Genomic DNA, 18,493 nt, shown 5'->3' with positions numbered 1-18,493 from the left:
TGGATGCATGGGAATCAGAAAATAATTCTGAACTTGGAGGCAAATAAGTTTTATAAACTTATAGCAATCCCAGCTCAGGATGCCTCTGTCAACCAAAATTATAGTCTCCATAGGTGTTAACCATAAGAGGAGAAAGGAATTTCTTTTTTTTTTTTTTTAAATATTTTTATTTAAAACTCATTTTTGAGGTTGGTAGGTTTTAGATCTCATTGAAGACAACAGCATGCATGAATTGCACTTAGTCTTCAAAGGCAGTTATTCATTCCTCTAGCATATCTGTCCCAATGTCATCTTCAACCACACATTGTATCTGAAGCTTGTTGATGCTGTATCTGAGTGGAACTAGTTTAGAAGATCCCCAGACCAAATCATCTGTATGAATGCTTCTCAGACATTCCTCCAATTTTGCCATATCTGTCTCATTATCCCATGATTTTACATCCAGTAAGGTGGAAGACTTGGAAACAACTGCAGGGGATTTTTTTTTTATTTCTTTGATTCATATTGAGCAAATATGATCTTCTTTTAGCTTTTTCTTTCTTCAGTTTCCTCCTCCTCATCAGACCCACAGAGATTAATGTCACCATCATGTTTGCCATCTTCTTCCCTTTTTGTGATGTCCTCTACTTCATCAGGCCCATGCTTACCCAAAGTCTTCTTTATTCCTGGCAAACTTGCCTTTTGCTTCTTATACGATATAATGTGGTTATACCAATGGAAAGCATGGTACAAGTCAGCAGGTGGGTGGGCCTGAGATGGCTTCAAATACTGCAATGTCAGTCTGAGATGGCACATACCCCTGGCACAATAAATACATTAATAAAACAAAAGTGCTTCCTTCCTCTTTACAGTTTCACCTAGTTTTAGAAATGCTAGAGAAAGTAATAAGAGAAAGAAATTAAAAGTATAAATATCAAGAATAAAGATGACACAGTGATCTGACTGAGGATGTTCAAGGAGGCCAGGAAGTTTGAAATACTCGGATGGGGAAATCGTTTGGGGATGTAACTTTGATTGAGAACACTCTAGAGCAGGGATTCTTACCATTTTTTCTTTCTTGGTTATCTTTAGCATTCTGGTGAATTCTATGAAATAGAAAAGGAATAATATTTGGCTTTCTGTATTCACAATTGAAAGAAATAAATTTCAGTTAAAAGGTAGTGAAATTCAAGATACATTTTTTCTCATGCTAATTAGTGGCTCCCCTGAAGTCTATCTACTGACCACCCAAGGTAAGAATATCTGCCCTAGTACATGATAATTTTTTTTTTACAGGTATTGTGGAAAACTAAGAAATAATATTCTTTCAAGTTTTCATTTGGTAATTGACATGTAATTCAAACCTAGAGTTTATAGCAATCTGTTTTGGTCCATATTTTTCTATTCCCCTTTTTGTTTGATTTATCTACTTTTTATGGACAAATATTGAAGTTTACTATAATCATGTAAATATCTTATTACAATTGAACTATATTTTAAGAATGCTGTCTTATAATTTTGCAGTCTTTGTCCTTGCCCTTTAAAATTGGCTCCTTGACCCAATTATGTGGACTGAGTTCTGTCCTAGGGGAGTCTAGGCCCTAAAGGAAGAAGTCAGGTTCTTTTTCTTGAACTCTCTAGTTCCTTTACACTCCTCACCCCATACCTCCACTTTCAATTTAAGCTCAATTTATATCTTGATTTTCCCTAAGAGGGAATAGAATGGTTCATTTTTGATGTATTTTTTATTCTGAATTTAATGAATACACAAAAGGGCAATATTTGCATATACAAAGTAGAACAGAAAAGAGGATTATAAGAAAGCACAAATATCTTACATATGGTTTGATTTAAAAAAAAGCTTTTGAAATTATAATAAATTTAACATGTTATTATCAAGACTGTCCTGTTTGTCTATTTCCCTTTGAAATATCTTTTGAGAAGGTTCTTAATATATAATATGGGGTAGCTATTTCATTCACACACACACAAAATACTTAAAACAGAAAAGGCATGCTCTAAAATATACAGTTGCCAAGTGCTTAAACCATAATTATGAATTGGAGACAGAATCCTTCTGGAATTCACTATGGTGATTTAATCTACTGAGAGTTTTCAAGGGACCCAGACTAAACCAGTCTACTTAAGACATGAAGACTTAAGATAAGGGACCCTTGGTCTTCTCAAGGTGAATGAGATAACAAGGTGAATGAGGGGTAGAGAAGTGTAAGAGATAAACCCTTGAATTGATTTTATCTGTTGTCTGTAAAGGATAACTTTTTCATGATGAGGGGAAGATATCTAGTTCTTCAAAGATTATTGAAAAGATTGGAAGCAATAATATGAAGAAACAGTTGCCAAAGTGTAAAGATATTTATGCTACACAATTTTGAGAAGAGAAAAATTTGGGATGATTCAGAATTGATTGCCCGTATGTGACTGATTAGTTTACTGTATCTGAAATTCCTGAGTTCTAACAGTGGAAATGTAGGACAATTAACTAATTGTTAGGTTTATGTGATTCCTGAATAAATTAGTTGGTTGATTAAAATAATGGATCATAATGGGTCAGGTCATATATATATATATATATAAGTATGGATATGTATGGTATATACACATGCACACACATGTATATATATGGATATATAGATATATGTGTGTTTGTGTTTTAAAGCATTTATGGGGTTACGTGGGGGAGATGTTTTGTGAAGTCAGGCAAATGTTTTCCATATACTAAATGACATTTCTGTCACACATTTACCACGTTTCTTTCAAAACATGACAGCTTCCCTAGTTACCATCAGTATTGCACACTCCTCTAGCCCTTATTTAATTTCTTTACTTTATCCAACAGTGGTAGACATAACATAGGAATTCAGTGAAAAGGAATTGAATTTACTGACATTGTTTCAAATTTCTCTTCTTTTTCTTTCTTAGTCTTTTCCCTTTCTTTGCCTTCATTAAATCATTGCTGATTATAAGTCTCTTTTTATTTTTGAAGGGAAATCTCTTGCCTGAATTTGTGGGACCTCAACGATCCCCATTCCTCCCACTGAAACAAAGCTCTAACCAGTAAACTGTGGATGTCTTCTTTCATATTAAAGCAGTAAAAGGTAAGTCACTTTAAATACAGTTGTTCTATTCACATGGGAAATTGAAAATTATTATTTTCTTTCTGAGACTTAACAATTGTACTTTTTGTTGTTATTCAGTTGTGTCTGAGTCTTTATGACCCCATTTGGAGTTTTCTTGACAAAGACAGTGGATTGGTTTTCCATTTCTTCTCCAGCTCATTCTATAGATGAGGAAACTAAGGCAAGCAGGATTAAGTGATGGGTCCAGTATCACATAGCTAGTTAGTGCACTAATGAATGAATGAATGAAGAAATAATTTACAAAGTACTTACTATGTCTGAAGCTAAGAGAATACAAATAGAAAAATGAGACAGTACCTGCTCTAAAGGAACTTACATTTTCATAATGGAAGAGACTACAAATATGGAAATTTTCAGCAGTAAATCAGCAGAAAATTTGGGAAGGGCCTAGGAGTATAAAAGCATAGCAAATGGTAATACTTCTTCTCTATTGTCATTTGTATTAATAAAATCTTATCAGTTTCTGATGTTGAGACATTTGACAGTGCAAGGACTTGGCAAGAACTTTTTTGGTCTTTGGTACTACTTTCAGGAACAGTTGTTAGGCTATGTCTTCAGAGGGATTGCTTCTCAGGATGATGCCTGTGGGCACTGGACTGGAAGCATTACTACTCTATAGATCCTTGAGTTCAGGATCCTGGGATGTCTTGAATGGAGTCTGAGGGATCATAGTGGTGAGTGGGGTTGTTATGACTTGACTCATCACGAACATGTTGCTTCTATCTCTCAGGGTGCCTTGCTATTTTAGCTAGATTGATTTACCTGACCTATAGGTTGAAGTTGTTTGGCAGGTGGTGAGGATGTGTGGGCCCTTTTCCATAGGAATTACTTCCCTGGATGATGATTATAAGGGATGACCTGGAAACAGGACCAGTGGTCTGGGTGGAGAGGGGCTTTGACATTCCCTGGGCTCCTATGCCTCTTTGGTGCCAATTTGTTCAGCAATCGTTGCCAGTGATGATGAGGAAGATTGCCCCTTTCTCCACAATTATTTCTCCATCAATAATGGCAGTCGGTGATAAACTGGATGCAGGTCTGGTGGGCTGAGAGCACTGCTAACCCCAAGGTTCCTGAGTTCACAGTCCTGGGTTGTTTGCACTGGGATCTGAGAGAAAACAGTGCTCAAAGTGGTTTTGGTGGTGTGATTTATCTGTAAAATGCTGCATTTATTAAACTCCTACCACATGCAAAACATTGTACTACGTTCTTGGGATGAACAGAAAGCCAAAAAAATAGGATCTCTTCTCTCAAGGTCACATCCTGATGTGGGAGACAAAATGCAAACAATTATTTTCAAACAAGACATATAAAGGACAAATTCGAAAACATCTCAGAGTGAAGCCATTGAGATTAAAGAAGGCTGAGAAAGGTTTCTTATAGGGGGAACTTTATTTGAAACTTGAAGAATGTCAGGGAAGCCGGTAAAAGAGAGTTTCAGGTAGTCAGTGAAAATGTCTGGAGTCAAGAAATATTGGAGAAATAATAAGGAGGCCAAATGCCACTGTATGGCAGAGTACATGAAAGAGATTAAAGTTCAATAAGACTGGGAAGGTAGGAAGGTGACAAGTTATAAAGGGTTTTTTTAAAAAAACAAAGAGTTTTATATTTGATCCTGAAAGTGAGAGGGAGCCACTAGGGTTGAACAAATAGGAAAGTGACTTGGTCAAATTGTGTGCTTTAGGAAATTCATTTTGATGACTAGAGGATGGAGTGGGAAGAAGGCTTACTAATATAGTAATTTATCCTTTTGCCACTGAATGAAGAATCAAACACTGCTAAGTATATTATCTGCAATTTGTCTCCACTTATCAATGAAACTGAAATCCCTTTGGAATTTAAATCACTGACTAATATGATAATTTTAAGGAGACCACATTTTCCTTCCATTTGGGGGTATTCAGGTTGTTAGAGGAAGTGTTGCTGAAGGTTGAAAAGTGCTAAGAGAAGAATTAGCTTATTTCTTTACAATGTCAACCAGCTAGTCAATAAGCATTTATTAAACTCCTATTATGTGTCAAGAACTGTGCCAGGTACTGTCACTTGGAAATACTGATTAGCATTCTGAAGCCACCTGGATCTCCATTTCCATCTATAGATGTGTCTATGTCTATATCTCATATTCAGCTCAGTTCTTCTGTTCAGATCTCAAAGAATGTCACAATGATCTTCAAAGGGTATGTATGCATTCTTTCATGTACTAATTCCCTTTTGGGAAGGGTCTATTGTCTTTTCCCCTTTTCAAATTCAAGTTTGTATCATGCCAATTTCTGCTCCATGGATTAAAAAGATAGGAATTAATTCATATTAATTTTATCATATAAGTTAATATGTCCATTAGCAACATACTGAGGATGAGCAGGATAAAATATGGTAATTCATATGATGTTAGAGAAAATTATGGGGATTATTCAACTTTTTTGTTCTTCTGAATGGGAACTTGGTTTCTAAAAACAGAGAAGCCTACGTGTGCTAGTTTTCCTTTGAAACAATGATTAAAAGACTGTTGAAATACTTTCTGACAGAAAATATCAATACAAATTAACGTTTTTCAAATATATTTTGACACTCACTTTTATGTCAGAAACTAGAACCTATCTCTTCCTGCCTTTCTTTCTTCAACAAATTTTATTAGATATTTTCTATGTGCCAAAGAACTACACCAGGTACCAGGGAAGAAACAGTTAAATTAGATATGGTCTGTATCTTTGCAATGTTACGTTGTTCCATGGGAGAGTAGAAATATACAAATAATGATCAATCAACCAGCATTTATTAATCACCTACCATATTCAAAGCATTATCGTTGGTGTGGAGATACAAAAACAAAAATGAAATATTCCCTGCTCTCAAGGAGGGATAACATGAAGATATACACATATATGTAATATGTACTATATAAATAATATAATAGGTATTATTAGATATTAATATTGTGCATGGTAAATCCAAAGTAATTTAAAGGGGAAGCACTATCAGTTTGGAGGATGAGAGATAAAGGGCCACATGCAAAAAGTCTCATTTGAGCTGAATTTTGGGGGAAACTAGAGATTCTAAGAGGCAGAAAGAAGCAAGGATGGAATATTTTAGAGGCCATATATTTTAGACTAGGGGAAAACATAACAAATAACAAAATATTGTACATTCAGAGCACCAAGAAATGTAGTTTGGTTTCACCAGGGAGTGAGTGAAGAGGAGTATTATGTAAAAAACCTGGAAAAGTGGGTTTGAGCCAGTTGTAAAGGGTGTTAAATGCTAAACAGAATAGTTTGTATAAATGCTAAATAGAGGTAATGTAAAATTAAATAGTATAAGTTCATAGAAAAGAACAAATAAGGCATGATTGAATGGAGGGATCAAAATAGATTTTGTGGGCAAAATGTCACTGAAATTGAGCATTCAGTTTTTAACTTGGAAACATGAATGAGGAGAGGGAGAGAACACTCTTGGTAAAAGAAGAATCAGTTAATTAAGTAGTAGGATCCTAGGACCATATATTTAGATTTTAAGAGAACTTAAAGGTCATCTGTTTGCAGATGGAGAAACTAAGTATCAGAGTGACTCACTTGATCAAGGTCACATGGGTAGTAATTTGCAGAACTTGAATTTGAACCCAGGTCTTTTGATTCCAAAACTCTGTCTTTCTCAAGCATCTATTAAATGCCTATTTTACACAAAGTCTTGGTACAGAGTTTCTGGAAGTTACAATTTCCTGAATCTGCATAACCGCACTACCATTTAATCCATATCTCTTACATAAATCTCACAAGAATAATATGAGAGACATTTTTCAAATGCTTTGGCAAAAAAATTGGTAAACTTTATTACATCATTCTCATGATATAATAGATAGATCCAAAATTAAAAAGTGAGTTTAGTCTGATATAATCTATTTTTGATGGCCATCCAAATGTTTACTAACTAGTCCTTTAATAAACAAATCCTATAATTTTTGTAGGAATTAAATTTGACCTAGTTTCACATTCTATTCTCTTCCATTTTTTGAAAACTGGGACATCTTTGACCCTTTTCTAGACCTGCCACACTGTCTTGCTTTCAATGACCTTTAAGTAATCACTCAGTGACAATCACACCTACCAGTCCTTTCATAACTCCAGATCTGGTTCAGAGCTTGTTATATAAACTTGTCAAGAACAGTTTTCTCTACTATGTTCCTACATATTTGGAATTCCAACTTCTTCAATAGCCCTTTTGGTTCCAATCTTTCCAGTCCAACAATCATAAAATCACTAAGTTTTAGTGTTGAGACCACAGTAGATACCTAACCTGACCCAGAGCTGAAGAAGAAGCTCCTCTACAATATTTCTGTCAACTGGTTAGCCAGCCTCTACTAGAATACCACTACCAAGGGGAACCAAATGACTGGTAATGACTTGGGATAACATTAATTGCTAGCAAGGTTTTCCTGACATCATACTTAAACTTGCTTCCCTGCTACAAATTATTCCTAGCTCTATCTTCTGAGGCCAAGCAGAGCAAGTCCAATCCATCTTCTATACGATAATTCTTCAAGGACTTGAACACCACTGTAATGCCCTCCATGAATCTTTACCATCCAGTTGCCCTTCTCTGCATTCTTGCCAGCTGTAAATTATTGTTTTTAACCTGGAGTACTAAGAACAAAGCACAATTCTCCTGATATGATCACTCTTGGTAGATTAGAGAGGGATCTTTATCTACTTATTCCTACAAGCCATAATTCTCAATGCTGTCCAAATTTCCCTAGCTCTTTTGGCATTTCTCTTGCATTTTAGTCTCATGTTAAGTTTGCAATTGCATAACCATCAAATTTTTTATATAAACTATTGTCCAAACATACCCACCCCATATTATATGTGGAAACCTAATTTTTTGAACCCAAGTGTGAACCTTTTAACTTATCCCTAATAAATTTAATTTTATTAGATTCATCCTATTGTTCTAACTTGTCAAGATCTTTTCAGTTTCTGATTCTATCATCTAGGGTGTTTTGAGATTTATGTATTTATGCAAATTACAGATAAAAGTGTTAAATCATACGGGGTCAAGAACAGATTGCTAAGGAATCACACTGGAATTCCTTTTCCAAGTTGACCTTGAACCTCGAATAACTATTTCTGAGTCCAGCCATCCAATGAATTCCAAGTCCATTTGATTATGCATGCCATCTACACCTCTCCACCTTTCTCATAAGAATAGTACAAAATACTTTATCAAAATACTTTGGCAAAATCTTGGTAAGTTATATCTACAGAATCTCCCTGATCCACCAATTTAAGTAACACTTTCAAAAAAATAAAATAAGCTTAAACTTAATGCCCTTTTCTCACTGAAACCATACTGGCTTTTTGGGAATGACAGATTTCTTTCTTTTTTTAATATCCTGAAGATGTTTATTCTGTGTTGTAACATTACATAGGCTCAAGTGAAGGTGTACATTTTCTGATAGACATGAGCATAAGAAAGTGAAATTTCCAGAACTTTCCCAGGAGACACAGATGCTTTATTCACATTTCCAGTTCAGCTCTTTTACATATTTAATTCCTAATATTTTCTACTTTTTAAGTTTTTTGATTTTGCTTTAATATTTCCTGTTGTCACATAGAGAATCATTAACTTCTTTTTGGTTCATTCTAATTTTCAAGGATTCTGTTGCTTATGTAAAATTTTATTATGGTTAATTTTCAATTCTTTTCTAATTCTTTCCACTATCACCCTCATTTCATTTATAAAATGTTTTGCAACTCTTCATTTGTAAAATATTTTGTAACTCTTAAAAAATTTTTTTTTTCTTCACTTCTTCTAAGAATTCCAATTGGACACATGCTCAAGTTGTGTTTGAAGCTGTGCTTGAAGATAATTTGGAGTCATTCTCTTTTAGATTTGTGGCTTGGGCACCTGAATCAGAAAAGGAGTTTCCTCTTCTAGGAGTCCTCTACATCAATTAAGTCACAGGGTCAGTCAACTTCCTACTCCTGATCCATAATCTACCAGTTAAGAAAAATGCTACCCCTGAGAAGGAATTCACTTTGATCACAGTTTCTCAGTCTTCAAGATTCATAGGTATGTTGCAGTCTAGGGGTCCTGGGAGCCCCAAAATTCAAGGAAAGAGGCATGAATCTGCACCAAAAGAATTCAACCACTCAAACACCCTAGTTCAACTAGCGAGTTTTAATTATGATACCAAAACAAGCTGGTGAGATTCCTGATTCCTTTTTGTAAATAGTCACTTGACATGTTTTTAATAAATTCTAAACTTTTGACATATGCCAATTCATGCTCAACAGTTTATAGTTTTTAGAATCTATATTCTTTCCTTTTTTGAAAATCAGATCAACATATAGCCTTTCCAAAATCTTCTAGTACCTCTTCAAAATCTTTCAGATATTACTGACTAAGCAATCCTATTTATGATTTCACTGAGTGCTCAAGGATGTAGCTGATCTGGTGCCTTGAATTATACGTGTGTAGTTCTAAGTGTCTCTTCCAATGTCCTGCCTTGAGTATCAACTACTGATTAGAAATTTTTGCTATCTTTCCCAATCCAAATGTAATTCTCTACCTAGATACAGAAGAGATTTTTTAAAAGTACAGTTTTTGTCTCCTATTTTTAGTTATAATTGTTCCATTCTCCCCAATTTGTAGTCCTATCCCTTCTACCAAAATAGAGTTTGAAAAACCCAGTTGTGTCTATACTTAGGATTCTTCCCTATTCTCACCTTATTCTGCATTTTTAGCATTCTCAAAACTATTTTCCAGTCCTGCTATTTCCAGATATTTTAACATATATGTTTTACATGTATTTAAATGTACTTTCACAATCTAAGTAGACTGATTAATTTTTTTGTGCATCCTCTATAGTCTTCTCAGACAAAATCCACTTTTCTTGTTTATTGGAATAATCTCATTTTTTATTTTCAGAATTTCATTCCTGAGAGTTGTTCATTCCTTCTGGGCTAAATGACTCAGTATAATCTCAGTGCAAGGGCCTTTCATAGAATGCCTTGAAATTTGTTCTCCCCCAAATGAAAAGTGCATGTCAGACTTTGTTTATCTTTCTCTCCCTTCACTATCACAAATTTTAATTGGCAATGATCAAATTTCCTTCCCATTCTCTTTCCTTGGACACGTGACTTGCACATACTCACACACACACACACACACACACGCACACACACAAAGACACAAACTCTGAGCAAATTAAGAATCAAGTAGTTCTCTCTTCTTTCTATTATTGTCTGTACAAGCTGAGCAAGTCTCATTCCTTCTGTGGTACTTCTATTTTTGCCCCAATAGTTCAAACACCCCCCCCCCTTTTTTCTTCTTTCATACTTTTCCTCACCAGCTTTAACTCACCATCAGCTTTAGTAATTCTGACTGCATTCTTTCAGGATTATAGCACACTTTTGTGTATCTTCTTTTTTTAAATCAGTATCTAGCTTCCCTCCATTGTCTCAGCTTTCCAACCTTCTGTAATTTTGCAGACAGTCTTTAACCCTGTAGCTATTCTGATGACATAAGTAAAGAATCAAAAAAGAAGAGAAATAAAAAAAGGAAAAGGAAAAGAAATCAGTGTTGGAAATTAACTTAGGGGCTATCTAACTTAACCTAAACTTAATAATTGTCTCCATCACAAACTTGAGGAAATGGTCATATGTACTTTTCCTGAAGATCTCCAGTGAGCTTCAACCCACTATCTCCTGAGGCACCCTGATCTGACTGCAGCATAGAGTATATGAAGCAGAATAATTGACAATAATACTTAAACACTAGAGAAAAATTTAATTGGAATAGAACTTAGAGATATTATTTTTCTTTTATTATAAATGTCTTTTCTAAATGCAGAAACATTTTATGGAGTACCATATGTTAATAAGAGGCAGGTAGATTATTCAGTGACTAGAGCACTGTGCCTGGAGTCTAGAAGACCTGTGTTCAGATCCAGCCTCAAACACTTACTAGCTGTATGACCCCAATTGGGGAAGTCACTTAACTTAAGTTTGCCTAAACACACTAGAGAAAGAAATGGCAAACCACTCCTATATCTATGTCAACAAAATCTTATGGGCTATACGTTCCTTGGCATAATGAAAAGTTGAACACAACTGAACAACATATGTTAATAATGAAAAAAATAATGGTTCACATTTCAGTGCTTTATGATTTTAAAAGTGCTTTTATACTACCTTAATCAATCATCAGTCACACTAGAAGTATTCATTACAATATTACATAATGACAAGAGCTACAATGAATTTTATAAACTATTTAAATGAATTTCTATTATATTTGTTTCTAGAATTCATTTTGAAGCTTCCAATATGAAATATAATTTCTTAGGTCTATTGAAGGTATAGTGACTTGATTATACTGAATCACATGAGAACTTGGTGCTTTGTTGTTGTTTTTTTTTTGTTGTTAAGCTTTCAGATTGGAGTCTGACTGATGCAATGAAAATTTCAAACTTAAGCAGGGATTCTTGTTCTCTGAGATCTCCATTTCCTGTAGATGGGAGTCACTTAGTCTAATTTCTCATTAAAAAGAAAGAAAGTGAGATTCGGAAATATAAAGTGACTTGCCCTGGCTTAGCACCTTAGGAGAAGAATCAAGATTAGGTTAAAATGCTCCCATAATCATCACCCTTTGTTATTTTCTTTAAAATAAAATTAATTGAAGTCAAGACAATTTAGCAAGCATGTATTGCATCTACATTGTGAAATGCTTGTATTTGGAGTCAATAAGACATGAGTTTAAACTCTTCCTGAGAAACTAGCTGTGTGACACCATGTAAGACTCTTACCTTCTCTGTAATTTGGCAAATCACTTGGGCTTGTCTACTAAATTCTAGCTTGGTTTTGATGTGCATTCATTAAATATTTCCTGATCAGGACTTCTCCCACCCCACATCTCATGAAACCACAGCTCTTTAAGGTATGTTCATGCTAAGTCATTGGGGAGACAAAGATATAGAATGATATATTTCTTGTTCACTGGAAGTTTACAGTGTACTTGGCAATAGAGATTTATGCAAATAAGTATCAAACAAATTTTATAGAGGCATAGGAAAGATTTAGACGAAAGTACTCAAGGAAAAGTTGAGGAGGGAATGATCACATTCAACTGAGAGAATTAAGAAAGGCTTCATGAAGGAGGTAGTACCTGAACTAGACTTTCAAGGAAGAGATACATTTTAATATATGGAGATACAGATAGAGTTATTCTAGACATTGGCTTGGGAAGGACAACATATACAAATGCATGAAGGCAGCAGAATGCCACATGATATCGTGGAAGCTAGTAATCCAATTCATTTGAATCATAGACCATGTGAAGGGAAGCAGTATGAAGTAAACCTGGTTAATAAAGAATAAATGAAATCTGGTTAGAACAATATTATAAAGGACTTTAAATACAGTCTAAGAAGTTTCTGTTTTTCCTTCTGACATTCTGGAGTCACTGAATATTTTTGAGCAAGATAGTGACTTGGTTAAATTTGTGCATTTGGAAGGGTGTTTTCATTAATTGTGTAAATAATGGGTGAAGGATTGAGAGAGAAGAGATTGGAGTCAAGATCTGTTGGAATCCATTTAAAATGGTTCAGGCAAGAGGTGATAATTACATAGTAAAGGTAGTACCAGTGCAAGTGGAAGGACGTGAATACTAGAGATTCAATTGGCAAAACTTGGTTATTGAATGGATAGTGGAGGGGGAAGGAACTAGGCAAATCAATGTAAACTTCAGGGATTCAAGCCTGGGAAACTGGGAAAGTGGTGTTGCCAGGTTCAGTATGTTGAAGTATAATGAAATGTTTGATTATGTTGGGTTTAAGTTTCAGGTGAACATCCAGGCTTTTTTTTTTATACTAGATAGATAGACAGATTCATGTAAATACCTATATAAATAGAGATATATCTATATATACTACATATAAAGTATACAGGAGAAAGCACTATATCTCAGGGCAGAGATTATACAAGAGACTGTGGGAAATTGAGGTGCATGTACATTCAAGTGATCTTCAAAGTCATTAGAGTAGATGGAATTGTCAAGAGAGAAATTATATGGAGTGACTAGAAAAGGATGGATATCAAAATCTTGAAGGACACTCATAGACCTGCCTTGTGGGTTAGTTCAGGACAAGCTATCAAAAAGAGAACAGTCACACAAGTAGAAGAACCTGGACAGAGCAGTGCCAATGGAAGACAATAGATATAGAGCATCCAGAAGGAAAAGGAGAGTCAGCAATATCAAATATGACAAAAATGTCAAGGAGAATTAATATTGGGAGAAAGCTCATGGATTTGGTAATAAAAGGTCACTGTTGACATTAGGGATAGTAGTTTCAGTAGAGTGGTGAAACTGGAAATCATCTTACTAGAGACTTAGAAATCATAAAGAAATGGAGCAATTGAGTATGGACTACTTTTTAGTAGTTTAGTAGTGACTGGGGTTGAATTATAGTTTGATAGCCTGAGAGGTTTACTGATGACTGGAGATAAGTGATAAAGAATGTTAGGTAGCTTGAGGAGATAGAGTCAAGGAAATTTTTTTTTAAGTTTATTCTTTAGAAAGGAAAAGACTCAATATTTGAGAAAAAGAATCAAAAGTCTGTAGAACAATCAGTGAATTAGCATTTATTCAGCATTTATTATGTGTCAGGGACTGTGCTAAGCCTTGAAGACACAAACAATTTAAAAAAAATCAGTTCATGCCTTCAAGGACTTACCTTGTAATGAGGGAGGCCACATGTATGTGCTTTGGGATACATGAGCCATATGAGTAGCTGAAGGGTAAGAGAAAGCACTAACTTCTCAGATGGATAGATAGATAGATCTTAAAGGTCTTACAGTATCTGACCTGAGTGTTAAAGGAAGACAAAGAATTTGAGAAGAAGAGATTAGGAAGAAAACCATTCCAAGGCTGGGGCATAGCCATTATAAAGACATGGAGGCAGGAGATGTAATTTTGTGTGTGTGTGTGTGTGTGTGTGTGTGTGTGTGTGTGTGTAAAAGCAAGTGGGATAGCATGACTGAACCATAGAATGTGTGTTGAGGGACAGTCATGTGAAAAGAGGCTGGAAAGATAACAATGTATCAAATTGGGAAGAAACTTAAATGCCAAACAAAGGAGGATATTTGATCCCAGAGGCAATAGAGAGCCATTGGAATCTGTTGAGTAGGAAGATGACATCAGAACTTCACTTTAGAAAAATCACTTTCACAGTTGTGTGAAGGAAGAATTAGAGTTGAGACACATTTGAAAGAAGAAGTTCAATTAGAAGTAAATATATTGCAAAAGCCATGGTAACAGGTGATGAAAGCCTAAAGTAGAGTAGCTTCTATGTGAGTAGAGAGAAGGGAATGTATTGAGGTATTTTGAAGGAAGAAACAGAAAGATTTGGCAACTGATTGCATATATAGGATAAGACTGAAAAGTACAAATACATCCCCAACGTTGCAAGCTTGGATAACTGGAAAGACAGTGGGACCCTCAATATTAATAGAGAAGTTCAGCAAAGCAGAGAATTTGGGGAGAAAATAATGAGTTGTTCTTGAACATGCTGACTTTGAGATGTCTTTAAGATGTTCAACTTCAAATGTCCAATCAAGAGTTGATAATGTGGGGCTAGAGTTCAGGATTAGAGCTGGAAGAATCAGCTGAAAAGGCATGATAATTTAACCCATGGGAGCATGGGAGTTGATAATATCAGCAAGTGAGAGATGATAAGGAAAAGAGAAAGAAGCACTTAGAAGCCATGGGGGGATATTTATAGTGATGATAATGTTAAAGGTAACCAAGAAAAGTTGATCAGACAGGTAGAAGAACAACTAAGAGAGAGAGGGCTGCCATGAAAAGTCAGAGAAGATAATATTAAGGATAATAAGCTAGTCAATTATGTTAAATATTATGAGAGGTCAAGAAAGATGAAAATTGGGAAAAGAATATTAAATTTACTAATTAAGAGCTCATTAGTAATTTTTGAAAGAACTACTTCAGATGAATGATGAGATGACAGGCAGATTATAGAAATTTTAGAAAGGAATGCGAGGAGAGGAAGTGGAGACTCCTTGTACAGATTTTTTCCCAAGTAATTTAGTTAGTAAAGGGCTTACTTAGCCCTTGACAAGGGTTAATCTTGACCAAAAGAAAAGGCCTATTTTCCTCTGAAACTTGAGCAAAGGAAAGGTCAGGACTCCTGGAAGGGGTGTTTTATTAAAGTCAATAACACACTACTGGGAATTATTTTTCCATATTATTATTTTCTTGTGGTAGCTGAGCTAGTAAGTTTGGTAGTGTGAGGAGGCTAAATGGATTCTGAATTGCTCAAGAGAAAGAATACTGAAAATCAAAGCTGCTCTAATAAGAAAAAACTTCACCTACTTAATTTTCACAGGTGATATATTTTACAATTTCTTTAATGCTAAAATGTCTAAATTCATAGGCCATAATAGTAAAGAATGTGTGCCCTTGGTATAGCCTATTTCATTAGCCTCCCTGATTTCTCTGTCCTTGTATCCTTAGGGAATTGATCCATCAGACGCAATGAAACCAGAGAATCAAACTTCATCCTCAGACTTCATCTTGTTGGGCCTGCTTGTGAACAAGGTCATAGGAGTGGTCTTTGCTGTAATCTTTTCCATCTTTGTGGTGGCTATAACAGCCAATATGGTTATGATATTTCTAATTCAGGTGGATTCCCGGCTACATACCCCCATGTACTTCCTGCTCAGCCAGCTCTCTATTATGGATACCCTCTTCATTTGCACTACTGTGCCTAAACTCCTAGTAGATATGGTATCTGAGGAAAAAACAATTTCTTTTGTGGGTTGTGGAGTTCAGATTTTTCTTTACCTGACCATGATTGGTTCTGAGTTTTTCCTCTTGGGTCTCATGGCCTATGACCGTTATGTGGCTGTCTGTAATCCACTGAGGTACCCAGTCCTCATGAACCGTAGGATGTGTCTTCTGTTGGCTGCAGGTTCCTGGTTTGGTGGCTCATTGGATGGTTTCCTTCTCACACCTATCACGATGAATGTCCCTTACTGTGGCTCTCGAACCATCAATCATTTCTTCTGCGAGATCCCTGCAGTCCTCAAGTTAGCCTGTGCAGATACATCCCTTTATGAAACTCTCATGTATATATGTTGCGTGTTAATGCTTCTCATTCCTATCTCTATAATCTCTACCTCCTACTCCCTCATCTTGCTCACAGTCCATCGTATGCGTTCAGCAGATGGCCGGAAGAAAGCCTTTACCACCTGTTCTTCTCACCTGACTGTGGTCAGCATCTTCTATGGAGCAGCCTTCTATACATATGTGCTGCCTCTATCTTACCATACCCCTGAGAAGGACAAGGTGGTGTCAGCCTTTTATACCATTGTAACACCCATGCTTAACCCTTTGATCTATAGTCTCAGGAACAAGGATGTCATGGGAGCACTGAAGAAAGTCCTATTGAAATGTTCCCCCACACAGAAAATTACAGCAAGTGATGTATAATATCAGCTATGAATCCTCCAGTTTTAGACCACATAAGTGTGGCAGAGTTGGAATAACCACCAGTGATGATGCACTTCCCCTTTGCCTTCCAGTAGCCCTTTCCTCAACAAACTCTGTGACTCCAGACCCCATGGAGCAGCCTGGAAGGCAAGTGACAAAAGGGATTAACTTTCTTACTTACCTTTTCTTTGATTCTTCTTGACCCCAAGTTGCCCAGACTACATGGGGGTGCCTGGTGGAAAGAGTGACTTATCTGTTCATACCACCATGAGTTCAGAGTAATTAACTAAAAGCCTGCTATCTAGAGGGATGACTGCCACATTTTGCCATACATGTTGTCACTTCATACAACATCTTCTGGATCCTACAGTGTATCCCATTGTTATGTCCTCCAGACCCCTGAGAACTGTCAAACGATCTGCTTACAAACAGTAAGGAACTTTTTCATTTGTCCAAATCTTTACCCTTAAGATTTCTGGGCCTTTTCATTTGACATGCAGCTGAAGTCCTTTATATGGGTTATTTTCTCTAATTAACATATGAGCTCCTTTGGAATATCCAATTTTAAAAATTTCTATTTCCAGCACTTAGTAGAGAGCTTAACAAGTAATCACTTAATAAATTTTTTCATGTTTATTCCTCCTTTCATTCATAGATTCCATCACCACCGTAATCACCACTATTATCACCATCGCAAAACTACTCCCTCATCATCATCTCAAACACCTTCAAGTGTGTCTCAGTTTCATTCAAGATGCAGGAAGCAATTGAGTGGTTGACAATCACTTGTTTTTTACTGCTTGGGAGTAAGAATATTTGTCACCTTCTGGAATTCCAGAAATAAGCAGGGTATTCACAATTAGTGTGTCCAGAGTGACACCTTTAAAAGAGAAAAGAGAAAAAAAGACAAAAAAAAAAAAAAAGAGACAAAGAGAAAAAAGAAAAAAAGAGAAAGATAAAAGAGAAAAAAAATTCAGGAAGTGGTGATGATATTGTGTGTCAGTACACAGAAGTGGGAAAGATCAAGATGAAGCCAAGAAGCTGTGACTGAATTTGACTGAAACATGGAGCTATTGAACACTAGTAAAGTGAAATAAGGCCAGAATGGTAGATTGAACATAGAATGTGTCCTTTTATAGGTTACAGATAGCTGAAAGTTGATGAGCAAAGGAATGACATAATCGAATTATGCAATGGGAAGTTGACAATTAATTAGATGTGAGATGAAGTAGGACTGGTGAGAAAGAAGCCAAAATTGAGATTTTTGAACTATGCAAATAAGACATTGGTGACATCAACATAAATAGGGATTTTAGGAACTGAGACAGATTTGGACTGAAGTGCTTAGAACAAGATTCACACAAGCCACTTGGAGCACATTTTAGAAGCTTCTGAAAACACAAGGGAACTGCAGGAAAAATACGGGGACTTCTTTGTAATCTGGCACTTATACTTTATAATAGAAAATTCTATTTGGGGAATGGAAAGTTGAAACTATAATTTTCAGTTTTAGCTATTAGGAAACAAAGTTTCCTTTGGGAACAAAATGATATGGAAGTGTTAGAGACTTTTACTTTGACTCAATAATTTTGGTTGGATTCATTTGTGCAGAGAGGCACCAGCTTAATTATGTTTTTTCCTATTTTTTTACCTGTGTCCTCTGCATGACTGCAAACAAGTACCAACAACAACAAAAGAGGAAAAACACAACCACATGTCTCAAAGAAGAGCTTGAGAAGAAGGAAAAGCACAAGCACTGCAATTCTAAGTTTCTCTGAATTTGAGGTGGGGGGGGCGGGAATTGATACTTTATTATCTTATCTCTCCGGTGCCACCTTGTGGTCATATAGTGGCATAAC

General features: G+C 35.7%; 1 protein-coding gene and 1 pseudogene across 1 annotated transcript; one reads left to right on the top strand and one right to left on the bottom strand.

Moving 5' to 3' along the window:
• Positions 1-238: 238 nt before the first annotated feature.
• Positions 239-817, bottom strand: LOC140522671 (elongation factor 1-beta pseudogene; annotated as a pseudogene).
• Positions 818-15,677: 14,860 nt separating this feature from the next.
• Positions 15,678-16,634, top strand: LOC140523560 (olfactory receptor 2T11). The gene has a single exon (XM_072638379.1). It carries the CDS (start codon positions 15,678-15,680, stop codon positions 16,632-16,634), a length of 957 nt encoding a protein of 318 aa, XP_072494480.1.
• The last annotated feature ends 1,859 nt before the right edge of the window (positions 16,635-18,493 follow it).

Source organism: Notamacropus eugenii, chromosome 2 (assembly GCF_028372415.1).
Source record: "Notamacropus eugenii isolate mMacEug1 chromosome 2, mMacEug1.pri_v2, whole genome shotgun sequence".
In the NCBI taxonomy this organism is placed as follows: Eukaryota; Metazoa; Chordata; class Mammalia; order Diprotodontia; family Macropodidae; genus Notamacropus; species Notamacropus eugenii.
This window is presented reverse-complemented; position numbering and strand designations above follow the sequence as displayed.

Excerpts from the sequence above, each read along its gene's own strand:
- LOC140523560 (XM_072638379.1), top strand. The coding sequence starts at position 15,678 with ATGAAACCAGAGAATCAAACTTCATCCTCAGACTTCATCTTGTTGGGC.